Raw genomic sequence first — 26,413 nt, forward strand, 5'->3', positions numbered from 1 at the left:
GTAAGGTGACGGGCGGTATGAATTGGGAAGGAGGAGGAATATGGAACGGGGATGAAGGGGGAATAAAGGGAAGGTCAAGGCGAACAAGTGGATATAAAGGGGGGCGAGGGGAATGCACAGGTAAAAAGAGGGGGAATAGAGGGGTTATAGAGGGGTGGTATAAAGAAGGTACAGGCAGGGGCTACAAAGGGGCTTATAAAGAGGGGGATAGGAGTCAAAGCAGAGCCCACTAGGCCCATCGCAGCCCCCCAGGTTCCAGGGAGCCCACACTTCTTCCCACCTGCCAGCTGCCACAGCGCTTCCTCCGCGTGGCCCCCCGTCATCACCATCACCCCGCTCAGCTGGCACCCCTCCACCCCGCAGGGCAGGATCCCCACCCCCTTCAGGACATGGCATCAAGCCCACCTGCTGCAGCTTCCTGGGGAATTCCAGCAGGTTCCTGCCTGCTTCCTTTGGGTGAGGCAGCAAGCAGGCCCTCATGGACAGGGCATCCTGGCAGAGTTGGAGCTCCGGGGGTGCAGAGGGGGTGCCCCTGTTCCCAGCCAAGTCACTGCAGGAGTGGGCCATGGGGGGAGCGATGGCCACAGGGACGGGAAGGTCCTGACCCGGCCCAGCACATGGACCTCCAGCCCCATGGGGACCCATCAGGGAGAAGCAGCTCTAGGATGGACCCAAACCTCTGCCACAAACCAGCCCCGCTATAAATCTGTCCCTGACCCCAAGGGGGGCCCCAGCATGGTCCCCTGACCCTCCACCTTGGCCTCAGCGTCTGGAAGGTTCCACAGCCAGGCCAGGCCTGCTTGTGCAGCCACCACAGTCTGCCAGGAGCTAGCATGATCATGAGGGTGACAGGAGGGTGACCCGCCCTGGAACATGGGACCCACCCCCAGGACCTTCCACTCCCAGCCAGGCACCACCAGAAGCAGCAGAAGGCTCTGAGGCTCAGCGTGTCCCGCGGGGACCTACAGCACAGTGGGGATCAGGTGCTGGGACATCTGCAGCGCAGGAGGATCAAGTGGGCTCCCCTCCACCAAGGACCTCCTCTAGCCCTCCAGCCTCGCCTCCAGTGGCTCCTCATCCCCAGAGACCCCCGGTCCTCCCCCAGTATCCCACAGGACCTGATGGATGGGCCTGGGGGGGACAGAGCAGGTGCCTGGGAACAGCCCTCATCCCTCGTGGGGCAGACACCCACCTGACCCCAGCAGCTCAGCATGGCCAGGGATTGCCCACATCCTTGTCTGGGGAGCGGCAGGACTCCATGGGAGGGTTTCAGTGTTCTGGGGGGGTCGGGGCGGGGGGAGAGGGTGTCCAGGAGGAAGGTTCAGGGGGAGTTGGGAATCTCCTGGGGTTTTCTGAGGGGAGTGTCCCAGCGGCCAGTCAGTGTCCCGGGGGACAGCAGCTAGTGGTAATAGCAGGGTCTCCCCAAGCCCCTCACTCGCCCCCCAGAACCATCTCTCCTGCACTCCAGCTCGTTGCCCTTCTGAGCCTCAGGCCCCACGAGCAGCAGCCAGTTCCCTTTGCCCTAGGGCTCCATCACGCAGTCCTCGCAGTCCTCAGTTATGGGGCTCATGCCCCCATCTCCCAGCTGCCCTGGCAGCCCCAGCCCGCAGGGCGCACCCTTCCTTGTCCCACCTGTAGCTCTGCACACACTGATCTGTACCATTTATTCGGGGTTTTACAGAAGTCAGGGGGTTGGGGGGGTCAGACCGTCACCAGGGCGGGGCAGGGGGACGTCGGATCCCGACATTAAATTACGGGTTAAATTAATGAGCAAGAAAAACCAACAGTTTTGTCTCAGGAGAAAGTGCCCAAGTGCGGGGGTGGGTGGGGGGCCCCTCGTGGGGTGGGGGTGAACCCTGGCCAGGACCCCAGCCCCCCCATGTGCAGCACATGTGCCCCAGTCCCGGGACACTCATGCGCCCGCACACGGACATGCATGGACACGCGTGCACCCCCCTGTGCCTCCACTGACGTTTGGTCCCTGCATGGAGCCCCCCTGCCCTCTCCCAGGGCTCCAGGGGACCTATGCCCGGCCAGCAACTCCCCTCTGCCACTAGCTGCAGGGCACAGGGACCCCTCACCAGCCCAGCCCAGGATGCCACACCCCCAGGGAAGCAGGGGAGTCTTTGGAGGGTGCAGCCCCCTGTGAATCAGGAGTGCAAGAGCGGCCACACTGGAAACACCTGTGAATGGCCTGGAGGGGGCCAGGGTGTCCCTGGCACTGGGGGCAGAGCGGGAGCCCCCCTGGGTGCCAGGTGCAGCGGGGTGGCCCCACAGCCCCCCCCGACACAGGGGGCACCTGGTCGTTCCGGTGCTGCCCCCACCCAGCTCCACTGTGACACAGGGCAGGGTCTCCCTGGGTGGAAGTTGGCAGTGGGCCTGGGAGGGGTGCACCCTCATCCTGCCCCGGGGAGGCAGAGGGGGGACAGTGGAAGGTCCTGGCTCACCCCAAGGGGAGTGGGGTGTCTGGGGGGAGCAGCCCAGCGAGGGGGGTGTCCCCAGCCCCTTAGGAGTGTCAGGGGCAGGGGGGGCTCCAGCTGTCTGCTGTGTGGGGTCTGTGCAGCAGGAGCTGCTGCACCCTGCCCTGAGGAGGGGCTGTGGGATGGGGGGACCCCAGCCCACTGGCAGCTCCCCACACCTGGTGACTGCCCCCAGTCCAAGACCAGGGCCAGGCTGTGGCCCCCAGGAGCCCCCGGCCACAACTGAGGTCCATGTGTGCTCCTCCATCCGGGGGGGCACGGGGCGCTCACTGCTCCTCCAGCCAGGAGGGCTTCTCAGCACCGGGGGTCTTGAGCTTGATGTTGAACTGCTTGAGGGTCTGCTCGAGCTGCTGCTGGTTCCCGGCAAAGTACGCAGAGATGGCGTTGTGGAACAGCAGCAGTTGCTTGTGCATCACCTTGATCTGGGGAGGGGAGATGATCATGAATGGGGGGGCCTGACCCCACCCCAGCAGCACAGAAAAAAGGGTTGGAAAGCCCTCTGAGACCCACCTCGAGTGCCACTGCTCCCCAGCCTTGCAATGCCTATTCCACCCAATTCATGTCCTTGAGTGACAAATCCAACGTGGCCGTCAAATCCCTGCAGGGACCCCATCCCTGTGCCTCCTATCCCTGCACTTCCCATTCCCATCCCACACCCCCCATCCCTGTCCTGAATCCCCCCCTCCTCAGGTACCCCATTTCTGCATCCCCCACCTCTGCCTTGCATCTCCCATTCCTGTGCCTCCCATCCCCACCCCACCCCTCCATCCCTACACCCACCTTGTTCTCCTCCAAGAACTTGAGCTTGATGGCCACGTCTGCCCGCAGCTTCTCATACTTGTCCTTGTGGCTCTGGAACTGGCTCTGGGCGGCATCCAGGCGGCTCACGGCACCGGCGTCGCGCGGGCCCATGCTCAGCTCCTCCAGGTCCGTGCGGTACGCGTCATACTCCAACCTGCACGGAATCCCTGGCATCAGTGACCTGCCTCCAGGTCTCTCCAGGACCCCTGAGCCCCCCCGAGCTCCCTGTCCCACCTGGCCGTCTCGTACTGCTTGACTGTCATAAGCGTGTCCTCCATGGTCTTGTTGACCAGCGTGTTGATGCTGGACACGAAGAAGTTGACGGCGCCCAGCAGCGTCTCCCCGTTCTTGCACAGCAGCTTCTGCGTCTCCGCGTTGTACCCAAACTCCTCCTGGGGACAGAGGGAGAGGTGCACGGGTAAGGGGCCATGGAGCACACCCCCACACTGCCCTCCATTAAGGGTGCTGGGGAAAAGCCCCCTGAGGCCACTGAGGCCAACCATGGCCCAGCACCGCCAAGCCCAGCACCAGCACTTGCATCCGCTCCCGTGCAGATCACGTTCCTGCCCTGGTGCCCGTGTGTGACTCCTCAAGTCTTGACCCCCACAACCCCAGTGTCAACCCCAGCCGCCCCTGTCCCGCCAGCCCTAGTGTCCAGGTGTCCCCTCCAAGTCCTGGCACCCCCCACCCCCCGTCCCCAGCCGTGGTGCCCAGGCGTCCCTGCCCTCCCTCCGGCGTCCCCCCAGCCCTGGCACACCTGGAGCTCAGGGGATTTCTGGCTGAGGTCAGCAAAGGCGTCGCCCAGGGCGTGCTGGGTCTGTACGAGGCTGTAGAGGTGGGCCGTGAGCGCCCGTGCCAGGTGCAGCACGCTCTCGTACTTGCGCTTGGTCTCGCGCAGCAGCTCAATCTGGGTCTCCAGCTCCAGGTCCACCGTGCGGGACCCCCGCCCGAACCGCTCCGACAGCAGCTGCTTGGTGCACTGCGGGAAGGGAAACCGGGGGCCCCCAAAGCAAGTGTGGGTCCCCCAAAGCACTCCCAGCTTGTGGGAGGGGGCCAGGAAGGCCCACTGGTGTCCCCCCACCCCGGGGTCCCCTCACCCCTCACCTTGTAGGTGTTGATCCCCCACTTCTTGACGATGTCAAACTTCTCAACGGCAATGCCACGTACGACCTCCTCTCCACCAGGTGGGGGTCCGGGGGGCGGTGGGTGCAGCCCGGGGCCTGGCACAGGGACAGGGATGGGGACAGGACCTGGCACCAGCTCCAGGATGGCAACAGTCACGGGGACTGGGCAGCCCGAGCCTCCAGAGCCACGGCCTGGAGCTGTTGTTTCCACAGCAGCACCCCCAGCTCTGGGCACATGCCCAGCACCGGCTCACAGGCATCGTGATGAGGACCCTGCTCCTGCCGGCCCCCCTGAGGGTCCAACGCAGGGGCATAGACCCCAGCCCAGCCACGTCTGCTTGCACCAGGCCCTGCCCCACCCTGCTGACCCCCCTCACCGCCCAGCAGCACGGGGAGTCCCTCAGGTGGGCTCCAGGGCCAGCGTGGGCCCCCCTGGCCAGGACCCGCCTCTGAGCCCCCTAGGCCCATCAGCACTGGGGGCCCAGCCCCCCGTCCTCTGTCCCAGCACCAGGGCTCTGACCGTGACACAGCTGCCATGGGGGCTCTTGCCAATGTCGCTGGCGAGGCCCCCAGACCCAGGGGCGCTGTGGGGTGGAGTGAGGGGCGCAGTACCTGCGGGAGCAGCGGCCGGGCGGGCCATCCTACGGGCAGCGGGCGCGCTGGGGGGCACCGGTGCTCCTCGGGGGGGGTGAGGGTGGACAAGAGAGCCTGGAAATGGGGGGGCTGCGGGGGCCGAGCAGGGTGGGGCAGGACAGGACAGGGGGCACAGGGCGTGGGGCAGCCAGGGCAAGGCGGACGGGGGGCAGGGGACAGGGACGAGTGCGCAGGCGGGCGGCAGCGGGAGAGCGACGGCAGCAGGTGAGCGTTGGAACCCAGAGACACGGCTACAGCCACGCAGACCCCCGCCCAGGGAACCCCCACCTCTGGCCCCTGTGCAGGAACCCCTGCAGCCCAGGAGCTGGGTGGGACACAGAGACACGGGGACAACCGGGCCAGCAGTGGTGGTGCTTCAGGGAAGCACACACACACGTGCTCACCCTCTCTGCCCTCGTGAACCCTCCTCAAGCCCTGGGGGGACCCTCAGGGAGAGATCTGCATGGAAGAAGGACAGTGGTGCCAGTCTCCCAGGGTGCAGAGCCCAGCTGGCACTGCTGTGGCCTGGTCTGACTGGGACAGCAAGAAGAGATCAGTGAGCTTGGGACCCCCTGCCTGCCCCCTCATCCCCAGCACACTCCAGAGCTCCTGCTGGACTGGGACAAACCTGGGCAGGGACTCAGAATCCCACGGGGATGCCCTGACCGAGGGGATGGAGATTCCCCAGCAGAGACCCCACCCTGTGACAGGGGAGCAACCCAGCCCAGGGAGAGCAGAGCTGGAGCAGCAGCCCCTCCTCTACCCTCACTACAAACACCCCATTGCCCCTGCACAGAACCCAGGAGACACCTTGGCTGGGCACGGCAGAGCCTCGTGTCAGGGGCAATGAGGGGAACCGAGCCCCATCTTCCCACGATGATCCCCCTTCCCTGCCAGCCCAGCCCCGTTACCTTTGATGGTGCCGGTGGGGATGATGCCCTCGGCTGTGCCCCCGTAGCCGCCGGACACGATGCTGGTCTCATTCAGGTTGGGTCCCGACACCATCACCTGCTGCAGGTCCTGGGGGGCAGAGGAGCACAGGGGGCTGAGATGCAGAGACAGCACGACCCTGGTACAGCCCCACACAGCCCCCTGGGGATCCCAAGCCCCGGACCTGCTCCAGGCCGTCATCCTCGGGGAGGCTGCTGGTATCCCCGTTGCTGCTGATGGGGATCTCCATGGTGGCTGCCTTGCTCAGGATCCCGTCCGACATCCTCAGGGCCTGCAGAGACACGGATGCGGTGCTGGGGCCAGGGCACCAGCCGGTACCTGAGGGGCCACGGTGGACGGGGGCAGCAGGAGGTTACAGCGTGGAGGGGGGCCCACATCGGCAGCTGCTGGCACTGAGCAGACTCTGCCCCCTGCCCAGAGCCTTCTGCAGCCGCTGCCCGGCCCGGCCGGCTCTTGGGACACGCCTGGCTCCCAGAACGGACCCGTAGGGTGGCACATCCCAGAGACACCAAGCCCAGCCTCAGCCCCGACCCCGCTGTGGCTCCCACACCATCACACCCAGGACTCCCGGGCTCCCCCGCCCTTTGGGCCGCACTCGGTGCTCCCTCTCACAAACCCGGTCGGGGATCCCCGCGTCCCGCGGACCCTGCCCCGGGACAGCGGCGCCAGCAGCGCCCAGCCGCCCTCGGCCAGGAGGGCACCGGGAGCCACGTCCGCAGCCGCAGGAGAGCGAAGGGGGGGCCCCGCTGCGCCCGGACCGGTCCGGGCACATTCCAGGGCAGGCGGGGCCAGGGGCGGGCTCCCGAGAACCCGTTACCTGTGACCCGTCCCCTCCCCGGCGGGGACACGGCCCGGCCCAGCTCCAGGGTCGAACCCCGCGGGCAGAGGCCGTCATCGCCCAGGGCCATCCTCCCCGGAGAACGGCCCCACAGTCCCCACAGCCTGCGGGGCGGGGGCGGCGTCGGAACGGGCCCGTCCGCAGCCACGCACGGCAAGGCCCCGAGACGGGACCGACCTCCGCGGGAACCCCCGGCGGCTGCTCCCGGCGGAACCGGCCCGAGCGGGCGGCGACGGCCCCAGCCCCGCTCCCAGGGCTCTCCCGGGCACACTGCCCCGGCCCCGCGGCCGCTCACCCTGTCCGGCCTCCCCGGTGCGCCCCCGGCCCCACCTGCGCCCCGGGCCCGCCGGGCCCCCCCGCGCCGCTCCCGCTCCGCCTCGGCCTCGACGCGCCGAAAGTGGCGTCAGCGGCCCGGAAGTGGCGTCACCGCTGAGCCGGACGGAAGTGACGTCGCTGCGAGCTCGGGTGGTCCCGCCGAGCGCGGAGGGACCGGCCCGGGCCGGGCCCGGGATGGACCCGGCGGCCGAACACCGGCAGCAGCTCCGCAGCGTGAGCGCTGGGGCCGGGGGTGGGGAGCGGGGTGTCCCGCAAGGCCGTCATGAGCGGTCCCGGGACCGTCGGTTTGGTGGCGGGTCCCGGTGCGTCCCGAGGGCTCCGGGTGTGGGATGCCGAGTTCCCGGGCTCGCAGGAGAACCGGCAGGGCCTGAAGGGACCCGGGCGTCTCGGGCTGGCCGGGGGCGCGCCGGGGCTCCCGGGCCGGCTCCGCCCGGTGTGACCCGCGCCTGCTCCCCAGCTGCGGGACTTCCTGCTGGTCTACAACCGTATGACCGAGCTCTGCTTCCGCCACTGCGTCTGCAACCTCAACTACCGCCTGCTCACGGGCCGCGAGGTGAGCGGGGCACGGGGGCCGCGGCTCGGGTGTCCCCGCGCCCCCTGACCGCACCCCGTCCCTCCCGCAGGAGTCGTGCCTGGACAGCTGCGCGGCGAGGCTGGTCCGCGCCAACCACCGGCTGATGGGCGCCTACGTGGGACTGATGCCGGCGCTGCTGCAGCGCCGCGCGGCCGAGCACGGGGCGCCAGCGGGGCCGTCCGGACTCCCGGACTCCCCTGAGCCGGCCCCGGGCCCCGCGGGGTCCTCGCCAGACGCTCCCGCTGCCGGCACATAGCAGCGCCTGGCCAGAGCTGCCCACGGCATCGGACGCGACCGGCACCAACCCCGGCCCTGTCCCAGCGGGAGCGGCTGCATCCTTGCTGCACTGGAGCCGCAGGCTGGAGCAGCATCGGCACTTGGCCCCGGGAGCCTCCAGCAGTGGCTGGGCTATGCAGGGCACCGGGGGCGGGGGCACAGGAACGGGGGGAAAGCCCCCCTAGCCCTCCTGGTTGTGGATTTCTGGGAAGGGGATTGTTAGTCCCAATAAACATCTTTACAGTAATGGCTTAGTGTGACACGTGGGGAAGGCACCAGAGCCCTGGCCCCCTGTTCCCTGTTGGGTGTGCCGGGGGGGAGCCCACGGCACAACTGGGAATCCAGGGAATTGCACCTAAATGTGAGACAAACGTCTCCCTGCAGGGCCCCCGCGATCTCCGGGACACTGTGGGGGTGCTGCCAGCCCAGGGCTCACCAGACCACGTTCCTGTGACACCTGGGAGAGAGCCTGGCCTCTTCTCTCCCCTGCTCAGAAGGCGTGAGCTGCGGGCCCGGGACAGTGCTCAGGGCTTGGGGCAGGTAAGCAGCAGCCCCAGTACAGAAATAAATCGATATATTCCGTGTACAAAACATGCTCCTGCAGGCCCGGCCGGGCTCTCCCGCGCATATAAATAAGGCCCGGCCCGGCCCTCCCTCTGTCCTGCCCGCGGGGGCCAGCGCCTGCGCCGGGGCCACCCTTCCCACGGGACCACCCCCGGGCTGGCCGGGGTCACTTGAGGTCCACATCAAAGTCCAGCACCAGCAGCTTGGTCTCCTCCGTGCCGTTGCGGCTGCCCACGGCGCACACCAGCTTCGTGTTGGAGGCACGGATGCGCCACACCACCCCCCCGGAGCCCCCGCTCTCCAGGGCCACCAGGTTCCGCACAAACTCCCCCGTCTTCAGGTCCCACAGCTTCACTGTCCCGTCGTCCGAGCTGGTCACCACGAACTTGGAGCTGAACTGCAGGCAGGTGACAGCACTCTGGTGCTTGCTGGGACCTACGGGGAGACACCGGTGAGTCCCAGATGGACCTGGGGCACCTACTGCTGTGTGACACGGGTCCTGCCACATCTGGCAGCTCAGAGCCACCCAGCCCTGGCTCCTCAGGGACACCCACCACTCTGTCCAGATACATCTGACAGCTTAGGGCCAACCCAGCCCCAACGGCAGGGAGCCTCCCCTGCTCCCTCCCACCCCTCCAAGGGAGAGAGCTGCCCCTTCCCAGCCCCCTGATGGAGGAATCTCCTCTCACCCTGCAGTGTCTGCAGGCACTGCCCCGTCTTGATGTCCCAGATCTTGACAGTGGAGTCAGCGTTGCCAGACACGAGGATGTTGTCACGCAGCTCCATCCCGCTGGTGAGCGATTGGTGCCCCATGAGCGTGTGCAGGCAGTTCCCACTCTCCACATCCCACACCCGGATTGATGTGTCCAGGGACCCGCTCACGATGTGTGTCCCATCAAACTGCCAGAGAGAAGAGCTCCAGCTCAGCATCGAGGACAGGAGTATCCCCTGGTTTGGGGTGTGGCCCACAGCTCTGGCATCCCCTGGTTGGGATACAGCAGCCCCAGTTCCAGCACCAGCGACCCCAGTCTGGCAGCTGAGACATGGGCTCACACACCTCTTGGCTTTTTGGGCTGTAGAAATGCTCCAGGGAAGGGGCATGGAGGAGCGTGTGTGTCCACAGCAAGTGTGTGTGGGAAGCGGGGCCAGGGGGGCAAGGACTGCCCCCACAGGACACAAACATGGTCCCTGTGTCCTTACATGGCAGATACGGCCCTTCAGGGCACAGACATGGCCCACACGTCCCTGCAAAGCACATGGGGCCTTGCATGACACAGGCACAACCCATTTGTCCCTACAGCTCATGCGGGACCTTTGGCACAGCCTGTGCCCCATGACTGGGAGGCAGGCGAGTGACAGGGCAAGCCAGCAGGAGGGCAGGCAGTACCTTGGAGGTTGTGCCTGCAGGGAGCAGGGAGGGCAGGAGGGGATGTGTGCAGGGCTGTACCTGCAGTGAGTAGACACGGTTGGTGTGTCCCTGCAGTGTGTGGGTGCAGCTCTCGCTTTCGGGGTCCCACACCTTGACCGTGTAGTCGTAGGCACCACTGACGACCTTGTTGCCATCGTACTGGACACAGCGTACGGCTGCCACATGGCCCATCAGCACGTGCAGGCACTGCCCCGTCTCTATGTCCCAGAGCCGCAGCGTGGCGTCCCGGGAGCCGCTCACCACCCTGCGGGCGAGGGGACACCTGGGGTGACAAGCCTCAGCCCCTGCAGACACCCTCCCTCACGGAGCGCCCGTGGGCCCCGTACCTGTTGCCGTGCAGGTGCATGCAGCGCACGGTGGAGGTGTGTCCGTACAGGGTGTGCACGCACTCGCCGCTGTCAGCGTTCCACACCTTGAGCGTGCGGTCAGTGGAGCCGCTGATGACAACACTGTCCCTCATCTGGGACGACCAAACCCCCCCAGTGTGGCCCACCAGCGTCTGCACGCACTGTGGGGAACAGGACACGAGGGACGGGTGAGCCGCTCACAGCTCCCCAGTCCCGAATCAGCACAACTCCACGTCCTTGTCAAAAAGGGCCCAAACTGACCCCAGGAGCCACGGTGTGGCCTCACCTGTGCCCAGCAAAGGGAGATGGTCCCTGCCCCAAACCCCTGCAGTGCCAGTGACAGTGCCACACTCACCTCCCCTGTGACAGCTGACCACACTTTGAGCGTGTTGTCATCAGAGCCGCTCACTATGCGATTCCCGCAGAACTGCAGGCAGGTGATCACATGGTCGTCGTGGCCCTTCAGTACCTGTGGGAGCAGCGGAGTGTGTGGGGGGCAGTGTGGCCCCCCCAGCTAGCAGGACCCCCCAACACACTGAGCGGTGGGAAGGCAGCAGGAGCCGTGGGGAGGAAAGGCAGACAGGTCTCCAAACCACCTGCACCCCCCGATGCTCCTGCAGGGCAGCAGAGCTGCGGTGTGGGGCGTGTTTGGCAGCTGCTGCACAGGGCCAGGGGTTGCAGGAGAACAGGGAGAGGGGGGCTCAGGAGCCCAGGACCTGAAGCAGCAAGAGAAGGGGTGGGGTGAGGACTCTGCCCAGGGGCAGGAGGGACCCCCAGGGGGAGATCACCAGGGTTCTGGGACCTTGCAGAGCACACAGTTAAGCCCTGTGATGCTGTGCCTTCCCTGGGTGCTGGGGCTGGCTGCGGCCCTGCGTGGGACCTTGGAGAGGGGCAAAGGAAAGGATCCCCTCCTCTAAGACCAGGGGACCTCATTTCTGCTACTCCCACTGCTCTGAGCAAGCCAGATCTTCTCCCCATGGCACCAGCTTCCCCGTACCCGTGACCTGGGGTCTGTCCCAGAGGGACCCCCACCAGTCCCTCCGCTCTCCAGGGTCTGCCCCTGGCAGGGACACTCCCAGGCTCACCTTGGGGACCACAGCTCCCCAGAGCCTGTCCACACTGGGACATCCAGACCTACCTTGGGGGGCCTCAGCTCCCCACTACGCCAGTTCATGTCGATGCGGTGCTGGCGCAGGAAGGCGAATTTCCAGGGGCTGTACATGAACCCGGGGCTGAGCAGGCGGCGCTTGCGCAGGTGTAGGGGCTCCTCAATCCCTGCAGGGGACAACACAGCGGTGCCTCACCTGGGTCAAGCCTGGGGTGGCCCCCAGCCCCCAGGAGAGGACCCTCACCTTCCTCACGGCACTTCTCCCTCCAGAGCAGGTTGTCCTCGGCCAGGACCCTCCAGTAGCGGCAGGTCTGGGCAGCACGGAGCAGGTCCCGCGGCTCCAGGAAAGACAAGACGTACAGGGCCAGCTATGGGGATGATAAGGGTCACAGAAGGGTCACCAAGGATGTCAGGCCAGGCTCCCGGTCCCCCAGCTTCACTCACCTCCTTGGGCAGCAGGGAGATGAAGTCCCGCTGGAACTGGGGCTCGATGACCTGCATCATGTACTTGATCTGTGCCGGCTCGCAGCGGTCAATGAGCTCATCCAGGGCCAGCAGCTTCTCAGGGCCGCTCCAGCGCTGCAGGGGGACCCCCAGTGACCCCTGACTCTGTGTCCCCAGCCCGCCCAGACACAGCCCCGGCAGCCCAGGACCTCAGGAGCCTGAGGCAGGCGGGAGCTTGGTGGGTGACAGGTGCTGCGTGACAGGTTACACCACCCCTGGCCAGGGCTTTATGTTTCCTCACACAAACAAAACTACCCAAAATCCACCGCGGATCCCTAAGGCTTGGCTCCCTCCCATCACACGCAGGCTGCCTGGAGCCACCAGGTGAGCCGTACCTGGAAGGTGCGGAGCCAGTCCTGGAGCTCAGGTGGGGGGGCCACTGAGGGGATGCGTCGGCGCCGGGCCTGCCCCACCTTGGCATTGCGCAGGTCCCCAAAGGTGGTTGTGGGGCTGGGTGTACAGGGACCCAGTGTCCTGGGAGAAAGACCAGGCACAGGTGAGGCCGTGGCACAGGTGGCACGTGCCAGCACTGCTCCGGGCCACACTGTGCCAGAGGCTCTTGGAACTGGTTCCCGCCAGTGGAAGCTCCACCCCACCGATCCCTCCTCTTTGCTCCCACCCTGTTGACCACTTGACCAGACGTCCAGCCCAGCCTGCTCAGCAGATAGGCAGCTGCTCAGGGCTGGATCTCACCTGGGCCAACCCCTGCTCAACCCAAGTGGCTCCATCATCCTCCCGGGGAGGGCAGCAGGAGGTTTGTGTTGCCCCAGCACACAGAAACCCCTTCACCAGCTGCAGGCAGAGCCCCCCACGCCTCACCTGCCATAGTCAGAGCCCTTGCACAGCTTCTTCCCGGGGGACAAGGCCCGGCCATCCGGCCCATTCTCTGACTTCCGCTTCATCTGTGGGACACAGCAGATTAGAATGCCTGGGATAAACCCAGGCAGACCCCTACAGACTCCCTGCCTACAGCTGATCCTTGCAGACCCCTACCTGACACCCACCCAGAACCAACCCCCGTGGGCCGCCTGCCCAGAGCTATGGGGCAGACCCCCACCTGCTCCTGCTTTCCCCTTTCAGGGTGCATACGGTGACACGGGGTCACAGGGCAGGGGGCTGCACCAGGGCCAGGCAGGGCTGGGGTAGACCAGGGCAGCACCTCCTTCCCCCACCCTATGACCAAGGACCCCCACGCAGGGCCAGGGCCTGCATGGGGGACTGGGGCAGCACCTCTTTCCCCAGCCCCCCGTTTACCCTCCCGCAGGTGCCCCAAGTGCCTTGGCAGTCCCCGGCCCCGTGTCACCTTGGGGCGCAGGTGCCGCAGCAGCCCCCCGTCCCCAGTGCGCTGCAGGTAGTCGATCCAGCGCTCTCCCAGCGTGTAGTACAGGTACACGTTGCTGCTGTCTTCCCCCTCCTCACTGCAGCAGCTCCCTTCCTCCTCGTCCTCCTCCTCCTCTTCTTCCTCCTCCTCCTCCTGCTCCCTGGTAGACCCGGGAGGCTCCTGTGGTCCCCGCCCCTCAGAACCATCAGATTCTGCTCTGGACCTGGGGGTACCCTTCCAGGGGCGCTCTGGCTCCCAGGGCCCTGGTGCTTCCTCCTCCACCTCTTCCTCCTCTTCAGCCACCACCTGAGCAGGGAAGAAGCAGGGAGCAGAGCTGACTGTGCACCAGCCTTGGGCTGCTAGACACCAGGGGTAGGGCAGGGGCTGGGAGTGCTGCTGGACGGCTGTCAGTGAGAACCATGGCCCTGGAGCACAGAGGCTCCACTCAGCAGCACTGTGGGGGGCCACAGGGAGGAGAACCCCCCGACCCACAACCACAAGCTCCTCCAGAATCCACTTCAGTTCTGCCTGCTCGCCATGAGCTTCCCCTGCACCCTTCCAGAGCCAGCCCTTTTCCCTTGTTCTTGTACCTGGAAGCAGGGGCCCTTCTGCACCTACCTGTGCTGCAGGTGCCCTGCGGTCCTCACTGTCCCCCAGAGGAGTGGGGCTGGCCCGTGGGGGCCCCTCGGGGCCCGGGCACCGCCGGCAGGTCATGCGCTGGCTGTTGAGCTCCAGGATGCGTGTAGTAATGCCCTTGACATGCAGCAGGTCATCCAAGCAAGTGAACCCCTTCAGCTCCTGCGCGGAGGGAAGTCAGCCCTGCCTAGAATAGAATCCCTCCTGCTCCCACAGAGCCCCCTGCCCGAGTGGCCCCGCAGGGAAGAGTCACAGCGCTGTGAAAGGGGAGCAGCAACCCAAAACTGCCGGCTGGGGTTGGAGCACTGTGCTCCCCAGATGAACAGTGCCAGGGTGGGGAGTGAGGCTGCAGCTCCAGGGCAGGGGAACAACTGGACACATGCAGACACGCACAGGTGCGAGGCACGCTCTGTCCCGCGGGACCTCGGGCCGAGCACTGCCCGGCCCCGACCGGGAATCGGTGCCTCCCATCACCCCGCCCGGAACGCCTGCCATGGGATGGACCCGGCGGGGCAGGGTTGTCCCGGGACAGGACTCGGCGGACAACCAGCGCAGCCCAGGGGCCCGGGAAGGGCCCGACTGGCCCTTCTGACCCGGCAGGGTTCGTTTTACAGCGCTGCTGCTCCCCGCGAAGGGCTGCGATAGCAGCACCGCCCCGGGACAGGCCCTGCTCCGGACAACCCTCCCTCTGGATTACCGGTTTCTGCTCTCCCGCCTCCCGGTGTTCCCAGCATACGTGTCCACAGCATTTGGACATCCACCCCTTCACCTCCTTTTCCATATTCCCAAACGTGCTAAGGGCTCCCAGCCCTGCCTCGGCCTGCCGCGGCGCTGACCAACCCCTAGGCACCAGGGCACGGCTGCCGCAGCCCTCACGGCCGGGGCCCGCGGTGCCGCTCCCACCGCGTCACCGGGAGCCGCGGGGTCCTGCCCCACCACCGCCGCTGACGGCGTTCGGAGGCGGTCGGGACGCGGTGCCTGTCCCGTCCCGCCGGAACCTGCGTTCCCCGGTTCCCCGCCGGGGCCCGGAGCGCTGCCCGGACCCGGCAGCAGCGGCGGCGGCACCGGGGGCGGCTGCGCTCGCCCGGCCCCGTGGGCTCGGGGCGGGACTCGGGGATCCCGGCCCCACCTGCCCCGGCTGTCAGGACGGAAACGGCACTGTCGCCCCCGCACTCGCCCCGCGGCCCCCACCCCGGTACCGGGACCGACACCGCCACGACCGCCCCCGCCCCGGGGTCCCGGGTCTCTCAGCGCGGGGCGCCGTCCCCGCCGCTGCCCTCCCCCCTCGCACCTCTCTCTTGCGGACGATACCGCGGGCACGGCGGCGGCCGATGCCGCTGAGGGCGCCCTCCAGCTCGGCCACGCCGGCGCGGTTGATGTCGAGCTTGGCCCCGGCGGGGCCCGGCCCGCCCGGCCCCGACATCCCGGTACCGGGCGCTGCCGCCGCGCAGGCCCCACAGCACCGCGCAGGCGCGGCCCCACCCCCAACACGCGCACGCGTGGCTGTGAGGAAGCAGCGGCTTTATTGGTGATTGCGCGCGGGGGCGGAGCCAAGACACGCGGCCCCGCCCCGTCCCGGTGGTCGGCCCCGCCCCCGCCCCGCCACCCCGGTCACCGGCGCTTGTACAGACACGGCCGCAGGCGCAGCCCGGGAGCGGGGCCGGGCCGGGCCGGGCCCGTCTTGGCGAACTCCAACAGGTAGAAGTAGGAGCTGGAGAGGTCCTAGGGGAGCAGGGACACGCGACTCTGTTACCGGCACACCGGAACCCCATCATCATCACAGCCCCGGAACCCCAGCCCGGTCCATCACCACTCAACGCCGCCTCAGAGAACCCCGGGTCCCCCCTGCCTCCTTCCAGCCCCCATTGTGCCCAGGGCCCTCTTGCCCTCAGACCCTCACTCCAAAGCCCTTGTGGGCCCTGAGTATCCTGGCCCCCAGCGTAGTCTTAAATGCCCAACATCCATCATCAACCCCACACCACAATTCCTGCAGGCCCCGGGACCCCCAAGCCCCTCCTGGGCTACACGCCCACCTCCAGGCCCCCCTCATCTTCTCCCTGGCCCCAGCACCCCATCCTACCTGCCTCCCAAACTGCCACAGCACACCCCCACAGTCCCCAGGACTCCACCCCTGTGCATACGGGTCCCCCGTTCTCCCGTTTGCAGTCCCCCATGCACCAATCCCTCCCCACCTCCATCTATTTGCACCAACCCTTGATCTGCTCCGCACCAGGCTGAGCCTCAGTACACTCCCCCCTTGGGCTCCTTCCCTGGTTCCTGGTGCACTCAGTGCCCAGCCCTAGGTACACCTGAGGGGACACACCTTGGAGACGGTCCTGAAGCCCAGCTTCGTCATGGCCTTCAGGAAGGCAGGGATGTCCTCAAAGCGGCTGGCCACCTCGGCCACCATCAGGGTTCCCCTGTGATCACTTGAGCTCTGAGCAGGGCACCCAGGCACCCCCAGGACACTGCTCAGCATCCCTGCTCCTCCCCCAATCCCCCACTGCCCCGCAACCTCTGCCTACCCGAGCCTGAGCACACGGTTGGCCTCTCCTAGGATCTCCTGCAGGTTGGTGCCCATCAGCGCCAGGCAGAACACGGCCACGTCCACCGACTCAGCCGCCAGCGGCACCTGCCCACCCCAGGACACCCCCGGAGAAGGAGGATGATGACTTGGCCTGGAAGCTGCTCTGCACACCCCCGGGAGCAGGAGGAGGAGGATGGCCATGTTGACAGGGCTGAGCAATGCACCCAAACTCCCCAGGCTTGTGGGTTCAGCTGCGCCCCAGGCACTCAGCCGGCTTTGGAACAGACACCCCGGTGCTGCCCCTTCCCCACGGGACCCTCGGGGTGACGGTCCCCCCTGCAGCCTGCCCAGCAGCACCCACTCCCTCTCCCGGGGGTGCCCCCGGTACCTTGGCCATGTCACAGACGGTGACCCGCGGACTCAGCGGCACCAGGTCGAAGCAGTGCACCTGGTTCTTGACGCTGGCGGCCAGCGTGCAGTCCCCGCACCCGAAATCCGCCACAACAAGCGACGCTGGCCTGGGGCAGGGATAGCGGGGTCAGAGTGGCCCGGCCCGGCGCCTTGCCCGTCCCACCCCGCTCACCGGTCATCCCCCGGGCCCACCGCTCACCGGGGTGCCCCGGTCATCCCCTTGGCCCCGCCGCTCACGGCCCCCCCGCCATCCTCTGGCCCCGTGCCCCCGCTCACCGGCCCCTCCGGTCCATATTCCCCCTCGGGCCTCACCCTCCCGCTCACCGGCGGCGCAGGTAGCGCACGATGCGCTGCACGGGGCGCTCGGGCCAGCGCCCCACCTGCCGCTCGAAGCCCCGGTGGTAGAGGTGGAAAGCGGCAGGGTCGGCGCGGAAGAGCCGCGCCGCGTCCTGGCTGCTCCCGGTGTAGAGCTGCTGGTTCAGGTAGCGGAACCGGGCGCCGAGCAGCCGCTCCTCCATCCGCGCACGGAGCGCAGCCGAGCGGCCCGAGCGGGGCTCCGGAGGAGCCTCCGCGGGGCCCGGCGAGTCCGGGGGCCCCGGCCCAGAGCCCCGCTCCCCGTCTGACCCCGCCGGCGGCTCCTGCTGCCGCTGCCGCTTCTGCCGGTTCCGCCGCTGCCTACGGCTCAGCCCCGCCGGCTTCCCGGGCCCCTCCGCCGGCTCAGCCGGGCCGTCTGGGGGCATCGAGAGGGGGGTTAGGGCGAGGAGGCGGCTCCCTCCTGCCCCACGGGCCCTGGAGCCGTCCCGGTACCTGTGTCCGGCCGCTGCCCAACCTCCCGGGGCTCACCGGGACCGGCCGGGAGCTCTCCCGCCGCGGCGCGCGGCCCGCCGGCCTTCTTCCGCTTCCGGGGCCGCTTCCGCGCCGCCTCGCCGGCCTGGCCGGTCCCGGGCAGCCGCCTCTTCCCCGCCGTGGGGCCCTATGGAGAGTGCCGGTCGGTAACTTCCGCGCGCCCGGGACCGGCCCGGCCCGCCGCCCCCGCATCACCCGCTAACCGGTCGGCCCGGGCCCTCCGGGGCGCCGCCGAGCAGCGGCTCCGCTGCATCGTTCCAGCCTTGCTCCGCGAACATGGAGCGGCCCCCCTCGGACGGTACCGGGACGCACGTGTTCCCGCCCGGGAAGCGCCGCGGGAACAGCCCCTCCTGGCGGCCCGGCGGCCCGGGCGGTGCCGCCGACGCCCCGCTCCGCCCCCGGCCGGCCAACCGCGCCCCCGGTGGATCCGGCCCGCCCCGGGGCCCCGCCTCCGCCCGGCATGACGGCGCTCCCCGGCTCCGGCCCCGCCCCGCCCGCCGCCCCGCCCGGAGCCGTGTGGCGGAGCCGCGGCCGCGGCGGGTTCCGGCCGGCAGGGGGCGCCGTGTCGGGGCGGAGCCCCCGCGCCGTCCCGCGCCCGCCGCAGCCGCCGCCCTGCGGAGCCGCCGGGACACGCACCCGGTAACGGCGGGACGGCACCGGCGCCGAGCGGGGACAGGTTGGGGAGGCCGCGAGTGCGGCGGCGGGCGGCCCGAAGCGGGGGCGGGGCCGGAGGCGGGTGGGGGAGCTGCAGGGGAGGGGTGGGGGGCGCAGGGAAGGGATCGGGAGTACAGGGGAGGGTTGGGGCGGCTGAAGGGGGGGGACTGGTGGGACCGCAGGGCAGAGCGGGGCCCCAGCAGCCGGTTCGGTGTAACACGGGGACACACTGTCTCCACATCCCGTCCCCTTCCCAGGGTGCTGAGCAGGGCCGAGGTGGGGCGCTTGGCCATCCTGGCAGAGCTGGGGCTGGTAGGTCCTGGCAGCCCCGCGGGACTGGGTAGGGGTCGATGGGTGACAGGAGGGCACAGTCCCGGGCCGGGCAGGGGACAGGGTGGGGTCAGGACGGGGCGTCATCACCGTGGTGTGAGGTCCCAGAGGGACTGGTGTGGCAGGGGTCTTGGGGACCCCATTTCCTGAGGTGCCCCCAGATGGGTGGCGGATAAATCTCGTCCGGGAGTGTGGGTGTTCTGGTGCCGGGACAGGGCCAATACTGCCATCCATGGATGTGCTGGGGCCATTCTGGGGCCTATGAGACTCTGGCAAAAATCCAGGGGTCTGCTTCCCACCCCTCCGGAGCTGCCTGGGGCAAGGGGTGCAGGCAGGGTCCTGGGGGCAGCTGCAGGTGCTGGCAGCTGGTGGGGGTCCTGCCGTGTCTGGGTGGGCATCAGGTCAGGGGGGATCCTCCAGCAACAGGTTTGAGCCCCAATGGGTGCATGTCAGGCGTGTCATATTCAATCTGACTCTGTTCCCACACTGTGAGACTCACTCTGTGTCCCTGCTCAACATCATAGACCTCCAGGCAGCGGGTCCCACACTCACAGCCGGGGGCTCAGGAGGACATAGGGAGCAGGGGGGAGCTCTATGCCTGGCTCTGAGCTGGAGTGTCCATGGACCCAAGGGGAGTGCATGAGGCTTCGGGGTCCCGGTTTGTGAGCATGGTGCCATGCCAGGCCCAGACAAGTGGGTCAGGAGGGTCATGGGGCTGCAGGATCCCCTGCCAGGAATGCTGAACTACCCCAGACCTGTTCCCTCACCAGATCTGCAGGATCCCTTCTTGAGGGTGCTGAGCTCCCCTAGCCTCACTCCGCCCCAGAGCTGTGGGCACTGGGGCCAGCTGTGCCTGCTGATAAGCCTGGGGGTGCCAGCCTGGCTTCCTGGGGGTGGCCATGGCCCCGCTGGAGCCACCCGGGATCTTCCCCTTGGGCTGCTGGTCTGGCTCCAGCCCGGACCTCAGCCTGCCTGCGGCTTCCGGGAGAGCTGCACGGATGGGGCAGGAGGGGACAAGGAGGGGGCCGGGAGGCTCCTGTACTTGCTGCTCCAGGGACCTCCCAGCTGAGGGGGATCAGGGGTCCCCACGTCCTTACCCACGTCCCCTCCCGCAGCTGCCATGGACGACATCTTCACACAGTGCCGGGAGGGCAACGCAGTGGCCGTGCGGCTGTGGCTGGACAATACCGAGAACGACCTCAACCAGGGGTGAGTGGGGCTGGCCTGGGCGGGGGGGCTGTGCTGGCGGCTGGTTTCCGCTGGTCTCCATGGAAAGGCAGGGGGCAGACGGCAGGACACAGCTCCTCCCCGCTGGAGGAAGTTACCGCATCGCTGAGGCACGAGGCTGAACATCCTCTGGCCACTTCCTCGCGGCCGCAGCCAGGGCTCAGCTGGGCTGGGCTACCTCCCCTGTCCCCAGGGTGGCGGCTGTGTGACCTTACCCTCGTGTCCCCATCCCCTCTCTGGGGAGCACCATGGCAGATGTGCGGGCAGACGGCTGGGACCACTGGGGCTGGGAGGTGTGGGGGCCGCTCTGTGTCCCCGGGTGTCTGCTCCCCATAGCCCATTCCAGGGGTCTTGCAGGACCGCGGGGTCCAACACACGCTCACAGCCATTCAGGAGCCACGTTTGGGCCAGGCATGGGGTTTGGAGTATCTGCCTGCAGCGCGTGCAGCTGGCACAGCCTGACCCTGTACCATGACCCCAGCCAGGCCATGGCCGTGGCATTCCGGACATGCTCCAGACAAACGGCCTCTCTTGGTCATGCCTCCCTGCCCCTCCCGGGGGACCCACGCACGAGGAGTTCTCCCAGACCCATAGAAAGTGCCCAAGGGACTGTTCTGTGCCGGGCAGCCCCTGCCTGCAGGGCCATGCTGGGGGCAAATGGGGTCTGCTGTGCAAGGAGGCTGGAGGGGGGCCAGGCCTGGGGGGAACCTGGGCTGGAGGGGTCCCGGGGCTGCAGCAGCCCCTCTGCCAGTTCCTGATCTCCATTTAAGGCCTGGCTGCCACCTCCTCCCTTACTTGGTCATGGACTGGGGGGATGGGGACAGGATCCGGCTGTGATTCAGCCTTGGAGGAGACAGGATTTGGCCTGGGTTGGTGGGGCCCTGGTGGGGGTGGGTGGGAGCGGGATGGATGTTCAGCCCGGTCCCTTTGCCCCTGTGTCTGCCTGGGCCGGGCAGCTACAGCTGAGCAGAGCTTCCCCCATCCCGCAGGGATGACCATGGCTTCAGCCCCCTGCACTGGGCCTGCCGCGAGGGCCGTTCCAATGTGGTGGACATGCTCATCATGCGTGGGGCTCGCATCAACGTCATGAACCGGGGCGATGACACCCCACTGCACCTGGCCGCCAGCCATGGCCACCGTGACATCGTGCAGAAGGTACCTGTCCCCTGTGCCGGCACCTGCCCTTCCTGCCCCCTGTGCAGCCCTCCACACTGCCCTCATGGGTCTTGCTGCCCTCGTCACCTGTCAGGAACACCTGGCATCCCCCCAGCACCTCTGAGCTCCCTGCTGCTCACAAACTCCCTCTGAGCCCCACATCAGTTCAGCCCCCTCCCTACAGCTCCCAATGTGCTGCCCCTGCATCCCCAGGACAAGGCACAAGGAGGATGAGGGCTGTCCTGGGCTCATGGGGATCTTGCCTGGGCTTACCGGGACAGTCCTGGGCTCACGGGGACTGTCTCCTGTCCCCAGCTGATGCAGTTCAAAGCAGACATCAATGCAGTGAATGAGCACGGGAACACGCCGCTGCACTATGCCTGCTTCTGGGGACACGAGCAGGTGGCTGAGGTGAGTGGGAGCACAGGCAGGAGGGAGGGCAGGGTGGGAGAGGGACTGAGGGGAGATCACAAACCAGTCCTTGCTCTCTGCTCCCACAGGACCTGGTGGGCAGCGGGGCCCTGGTCAGCATTGCTAACAAATACGGTGAGACCCCCACAGACAAGGCCAAGACGCCCCTGCGAGAGGTCCTGAAAGGTACGAGGGTCCTTCAGGACCCCACAGCTAGCACAGCCTCTAGCCGGCCACAGCAGGCTCTGGGTGCCACCCTCCTCCTCCTCCCTCTGCAGAGCGTGCTGAGAAGCTGGGCCAGAGCCTCACCAAGATCCCCTACAAGGACACGTTCTGGAAGGGCACGACCCGCACCCGGCCCAGTAAGGACTGGGGGTCCCTTGGGGGGTGGCATGGGTCCCCCGTGCCCTGCTGGCACTGCCTCCTGGATCCAGCACCCATGGGCATTCACCCCCATTCTACTCTAGGGAATGGGACCCTGAACAAACTCGCTGGGATTGACTTCAAACAGCTGAGCCTGAGCCACAAACTGAACGAGAACCAGTCAGGAGAGGTGGGTCCTGCCTTCCCCCAGGTGGGCGCTGTGCCTGTGCAGACTGCCTGTCCTGGCCCTGCTGGGCACAGCTGTTCTGGAGTCCCATGGCCAGGTGCAGGGAGGGAGCTCCTGCCCTGCACAAGGGGCTCCCTTCTCATTGTGGACCCTTGGTCCCATGGGCTTCAGAGCCCCACCGGGGGCCTGGGGATGCTGGGGACTCTGCACCCCTTTCACAGTGCCTGTGTCCCTGCTCCTCCTCCAGCTGTGGAAGGGGCGCTGGCAAGGCAATGACATTGTAATCAAAATGCTGAAAATCCGGGACTGGACGACGCGAAAGAGCCGGGACTTTAACGAGGAGTACCCAAAACTGCGGTGAGTGCTGCACCTGCCTGGAACCACCCCGGCATGTGCCTAGCATCCCCAACAGCATTTGACCAGGGCCACCCCGGCACCTTCTCAGGGCAACAGCAGCTCTCAGGGTACGGGGCAGGCAGGAACCTCCCAGCTCTGTGGGGCCAGGAACGCTCCAGGGTGGTGGCCAAGGGCTGGGAGGCCCTGGGGGGTGGCAGAGGGCAGACGAGGGGGTGCAGAACAGGGTGCTCCCTGTTCTTAGGGCTGTCGTTTCTCTTGCAGGATCTTTTCCCACCCCAATGTGCTGCCGGTGCTGGGCGCCTGCCAGGCCCCTCCAGCTCCCCACCCCATTGTCATCAGCCACTGGATGCCCTATGGCTCCCTGTACAACGTCCTGCACGAGGGGACCAGTGAGTGCTGGGGGATGGTGTCTGGGGGCAGCAGGGGCCTGTCCAGCCACGGCCCTGGGTGGGCTTAGGGTGGGTTGACCCCCTGTCACCCCCTTCCCCCAGATTTTGTGGTGGACCAGATGCAGGCAGTGAAGTTTGCCTTCGATATCGCGCGGGGCATGGCCTTCCTGCACACGCTGGAGCCCCTCATCCCGCGCCACCACCTCAACAGCCGCAGCGTCATGGTGAGTGGGGGCACAGCCCCTTGCCCAGGGCAGGGGGGCTCTCAGGGCAGGGGGGGCTTCTGCTGACTGCCTGCTCTCCCCAGATCGACGAGGACATGACGGCGCGGATCAGCATGGCCGACGTCAAGTTCTCCTTCCAGTGCCCGGGGCGGATGTACGCCCCGGCCTGGGTGGCTCCAGAAGGTGAGTGCCCAGTTCCCAGCCCCCCCAGACTGCCCCCCTCACCCCCAGCCCCACTCAGCCCCCAGCCATCCCCCAGCCCTGCAGAAGAAACCAGAGGAGATCAACCGGCGCTCAGCTGACATGTGGAGCTTCGCGGTGCTGCTGTGGGAGCTGGTGACACGTGAGGTGCCCTTCGCTGACTTGTCCAACATGGAGATTGGTATGAAGGTGAGGGGGTGGAGGGGCAAAGGAACTGATTTGGGTCGGAGTTAGGGGAGACGTTCTGGCCACGGAGGGTGGTGAGGCCCTGGCACAGGTTGCTCAGAGAACTTTGGCTGCTCCACGCCTGGAAGTGTTCAAGGCCTGGTTGGAGAGGGTGTGGAACCACCTGGGCAGGTGGAAGGTGTCCCTGCCTGTGGGGGCAGGGCCCCAATCCTGACTCTGGCTCCTCTTCTTGCTTGCAGGTAGCACTGGAGGGGCTACGTCCAACCATCCCCCCCGGCATCTCCCCGCACATCTGCAAACTGATGAAGATCTGCATGAACGAGGACCCAGCCAAGCGCCCCAAGTTCGACATGATCGTGCCCATCCTGGAGAAGATGCAGGAGAAGTAGAGGGGACGTGCCTCCCCTCTCCAGTGCTGCCTCGCTCCCCCCGCCACCCCCAAGTGCCTTTAGCCCCAGAGCCAGGGGGAGCAGAGGACACCCCTCACCCTGAGCCAGCCACGGACACACGGTACAGATGGCACTGCCTGCACTGGAGCTCTGCGAGCTCTGGACCCCCACCCAGGGCAGCCCCTCACCAGGGCAGCCCATACCCGGCCTCTGGGCAGCCCCCAGTCCAGTGCAGCCCCCCTACCCAGGGCACGGCGCGTGGCCTGGCCCTGCTGCTGGGGGATGGGGCTGTGGGGCCCCCTGTCCCCCTTGCCGGGCAAAGCCCAACCCAGGACTCGGCCCCCCAAGGCTGGGGGGGAAGGGGCAGGCCAGGAGAGGCCACCTATGGTGCCCAGCACTGCCCCCGCTTTGCGCTTCACTGGCCCCTTCCCTCTGGCCCCAGAATGGCCACTGGCAACCAAATAAACATTTGGTATGGAACCAGCTGCTGGGTACAGGGCAGGGAACGGGGGGAGTTGGTTGGGGGTGGGGGGCTCACAGGGGATGTCTAGGACTGAGGGTGGGGTCGGACTGATATGGGGCTGCCTTGCAGCCCACAGAGCCCTGGTCACAAATCACCACCCACAGCAACCCTCTGATGCCCAGCGAAGGTAGATGGGCACAGGGACCCTTCGGGAGGTGCCTGGTGCAGGAGGGGTGGGCTCAGGGCTCTGTCCCTGGCTCCACTTGTAGTGCTGCCTGTGCAGCCCCCAGGGTATTCCCTGTGGGAGATGAGGCAGTTTAGGGAAGAAGGAGGAAGAGTACCGGATAGTTCCTGTCCATCTTACCCCACTCTACTCCAGCAGGCGGGAGCACTGGGCCCCCTGTGCCGGGCAGAGGGGGGTGAGCACCTGGAGGACCAGGGCCAGCATTTGTGGATGCAGGCATAGGAGCAAGGCTGCCTTCCCACAAAACCCTACGAGGTGTTTAATGGCACCAACACGGCCCCTACAAGCTGCCCAAGCTCCCCCGTGGTCTATGTGAAGTAATGCGGCTTCTTCACGTTGATGCCGTACTCGGCCAGCGCTGGTGTCAGGTCCTCCATGGTCAACGTGTACTTCTTGTCCTGGAGACACGGGGCAGGCGGTCACAGCAGGGACAGCCCGGGGTGGGGCACTCCCCAAGGTGCAAGGGCGGGTGTGTCCCACTTCCAGGGGAGCTCCTGGGCAGCATTAGGGCATTCCCAGCTTCCCACATTCTATTGCTCTGTGCCCTCAGACATCGTCAGCCGCCTAGCACCAAATCCCATTGGCCTTGCAGAGCCCCTGAGCCCCAGACATGGTGCCCAGGACCCCCCACTCCAGCTCCTCCCCAAGCCCAGAGCTGCAGCCACTGCTGGGGTGGGGGGCACCAAAGTGTGTCCACAAGCTCAGTGCCCCCCTTGTGTCCCCACCAGTCCCTCCCCATCTGCAGGAGCCCACCATAAGCCCAGCAGGTTTGGGGATTCCTACACCCCATGTTCCTGCACTCCGTGGCTGCAGACTCAGCCCCATGCCCAAGGAGGGTTCCCCGGTTCCCTCAGTGCCCTCACCTTGCTCTTGCTGCGGGAGCTGCCCGAGGCCGTGCCCTTCATTTTGCAGTGCTGCAGCGCATCGTTGGCGATGTCTGAGATGAATTTCTGTGCCGCCAGCGAGATCAGGCGGATTCTGCGGGGCAGGGACCGTGTCGGCGAGGCAACAGGGGTCCATGGGACCCTCTGCCGGACCCCCACGGGGTTCCTGCGACTCCCCCCGCCCTGCGGTCACTCACATGCGGGGGTCCGAGGCCTCAAACCCTGCCCGGTTCAGGTAATACCCAGTCACGGCGTCCGGGATCTGGGAAGGGAAGAGTTGGAACAGCTCCACGGCCCCATGAGAGCGTTTCCGCACCCTGTATCCCGTCGCACAGGAGTCGCCCCGTATCCCAGAACCGCGGGACCTTTCCCGCGTCCCGTCCCGTCCCGTCCCACAGGAACCGCCCTGTGTGTCGGTACCGTGGGCGTGTAGTCCTCCAGCTGCATGAGGAAGTCCACGAGCGGCGTGGTGGACACCACGGGCTTCACATCGCCGTTGGTCGCGGGCGGCACGTACACGCCGTTGGACATGGCCCCGTCCGGGGGGGCGGCCACGGCCGCGGACACCGGCACTGCGGGACGACACCGTCAGTCCTAGGAACCCCGCACGGCCGCGCCCCGCCGACACCGGCAGCGCGGGACAGCACGCTCCGCAGGGCCCCGGGACACCCGCAGTCACCGGACGCCGCTCCCGCAGCCAGAGCGGCCCAGGGAGTCCCGCGGGATCCCGTCCCCGGGGCCCGGCCCCCGCCGTCCCCCATCCCGACTCACCGGGTCCCCTCCCGCCGGCCGCACAGCCCTCGGTGGCCCGCGCCGCGCCGCCCCCCGCAGCTGGCGCGGCCCCGGGCCCGGCGCTGCCCACAGCGGCCGGGCTGGGCTTGCTGCCCTCCGCGGGGCCTGGCGGCGCCGCCGGGGCCGCGGGCGCGGGGTCGGGATCGGCGCTGCCGCTCATGGTCCCCGGCACCAGCCTCGGCTCCGCGCCTGCGCGCGCCCAGCCACGCTATTGGCCCCGCGGCCCCTCCGCCCCGCCCCCCTCACCGGCC

The 26,413-nt window shown here is 67.5% G+C and overlaps 5 protein-coding genes across 10 annotated transcripts; 2 read left to right on the forward strand and 3 right to left on the reverse strand.

The window, feature by feature from the left end:
• Positions 1-1,639: 1,639 nt before the first annotated feature.
• On the reverse strand, positions 1,640-7,229 carry ARFIP2 (ADP ribosylation factor interacting protein 2). Of its 4 annotated transcripts, none has more exons than XM_066177268.1 (9): positions 7,158-7,229; positions 6,153-6,260; positions 5,950-6,058; positions 5,018-5,128; positions 4,386-4,501; positions 4,039-4,260; positions 3,516-3,673; positions 3,261-3,435; positions 1,640-2,902 (listed from the first exon to the last, which is right to left on the reverse strand). In XM_066177268.1, the coding sequence occupies exons 2-9, from the start codon at positions 6,249-6,251 to the stop codon at positions 2,747-2,749; spliced, it is 1,146 nt and encodes a 381-aa protein (XP_066033365.1). In that variant the 5' UTR covers positions 6,252-6,260; positions 7,158-7,229; the 3' UTR covers positions 1,640-2,746. The 4 variants fall into 4 exon arrangements, with proteins under 4 accessions (XP_066033365.1, XP_066033366.1, XP_066033363.1 ...); XM_066177269.1 differs by having other exon boundaries at positions 7,123-7,179; XM_066177266.1 differs by lacking the exon at positions 7,158-7,229 and adding an exon at positions 6,606-6,721.
• A 39-nt stretch (positions 7,230-7,268) lies between these two features.
• TIMM10B (translocase of inner mitochondrial membrane 10B) lies at positions 7,269-8,260 on the forward strand. The gene is made up of 3 exons (XM_066177273.1): positions 7,269-7,376; positions 7,621-7,716; positions 7,787-8,260. The coding sequence occupies exons 1-3, from the start codon at positions 7,338-7,340 to the stop codon at positions 7,991-7,993; spliced, it is 342 nt and encodes a 113-aa protein (XP_066033370.1). The 5' UTR covers positions 7,269-7,337; the 3' UTR covers positions 7,994-8,260.
• A 310-nt stretch (positions 8,261-8,570) lies between these two features.
• On the reverse strand, positions 8,571-18,084 carry RRP8 (ribosomal RNA processing 8). 2 transcript variants are annotated; one of them, XM_066177272.1, is made up of 18 exons: positions 17,910-18,084; positions 17,668-17,833; positions 17,185-17,590; positions 16,838-16,967; positions 16,448-16,554; positions 16,246-16,342; positions 13,905-14,084; positions 13,269-13,592; positions 12,785-12,867; positions 12,301-12,439; positions 11,906-12,040; positions 11,706-11,829; positions 11,492-11,628; positions 10,709-10,822; positions 10,333-10,514; positions 10,025-10,250; positions 9,267-9,477; positions 8,571-9,012 (listed from the first exon to the last, which is right to left on the reverse strand). In XM_066177272.1, exons 1-18 carry the CDS (start codon positions 17,982-17,984, stop codon positions 8,744-8,746), a joined length of 3,105 nt encoding a protein of 1,034 aa, XP_066033369.1. In that variant the 5' UTR covers positions 17,985-18,084; the 3' UTR covers positions 8,571-8,743. The 2 variants fall into 2 exon arrangements, with proteins under 2 accessions (XP_066033369.1, XP_066033368.1); XM_066177271.1 differs by lacking the exons at positions 16,246-16,342; positions 16,448-16,554; positions 16,838-16,967; ... (1 more) ...; positions 17,668-17,833; positions 17,910-18,084 and adding an exon at positions 15,214-15,416.
• Positions 18,085-18,245: 161 nt separating this feature from the next.
• ILK (integrin linked kinase) lies at positions 18,246-24,262 on the forward strand. 2 transcript variants are annotated; one of them, XM_066177276.1, is made up of 13 exons: positions 18,246-18,345; positions 19,806-19,899; positions 20,907-21,072; positions 21,388-21,483; positions 21,573-21,669; positions 21,762-21,845; positions 21,951-22,036; positions 22,281-22,390; positions 22,652-22,779; positions 22,882-23,003; positions 23,087-23,186; positions 23,263-23,393; positions 23,630-24,262. In XM_066177276.1, exons 2-13 carry the CDS (start codon positions 19,811-19,813, stop codon positions 23,777-23,779), a joined length of 1,359 nt encoding a protein of 452 aa, XP_066033373.1. In that variant the 5' UTR covers positions 18,246-18,345; positions 19,806-19,810; the 3' UTR covers positions 23,780-24,262. The 2 variants fall into 2 exon arrangements, with proteins under 2 accessions (XP_066033373.1, XP_066033372.1); XM_066177275.1 differs by having other exon boundaries at positions 18,280-18,382.
• A 459-nt stretch (positions 24,263-24,721) lies between these two features.
• TAF10 (TATA-box binding protein associated factor 10) lies at positions 24,722-26,354 on the reverse strand. The gene is made up of 5 exons (XM_066177277.1): positions 26,142-26,354; positions 25,791-25,942; positions 25,568-25,632; positions 25,350-25,464; positions 24,722-24,884 (listed from the first exon to the last, which is right to left on the reverse strand). Exons 1-5 carry the CDS (start codon positions 26,320-26,322, stop codon positions 24,795-24,797), a joined length of 603 nt encoding a protein of 200 aa, XP_066033374.1. The 5' UTR covers positions 26,323-26,354; the 3' UTR covers positions 24,722-24,794.
• Positions 26,355-26,413: the final 59 nt, after the last annotated feature.

This window comes from Chamaea fasciata, unplaced genomic scaffold (assembly GCF_029207755.1).
Source record: "Chamaea fasciata isolate MVZ Bird 193981 ecotype frontalis unplaced genomic scaffold, bChaFas1.0.hap1 SCAF_2, whole genome shotgun sequence".
Lineage (NCBI taxonomy): Eukaryota > Metazoa > Chordata > Aves > Passeriformes > Sylviidae > Chamaea > Chamaea fasciata.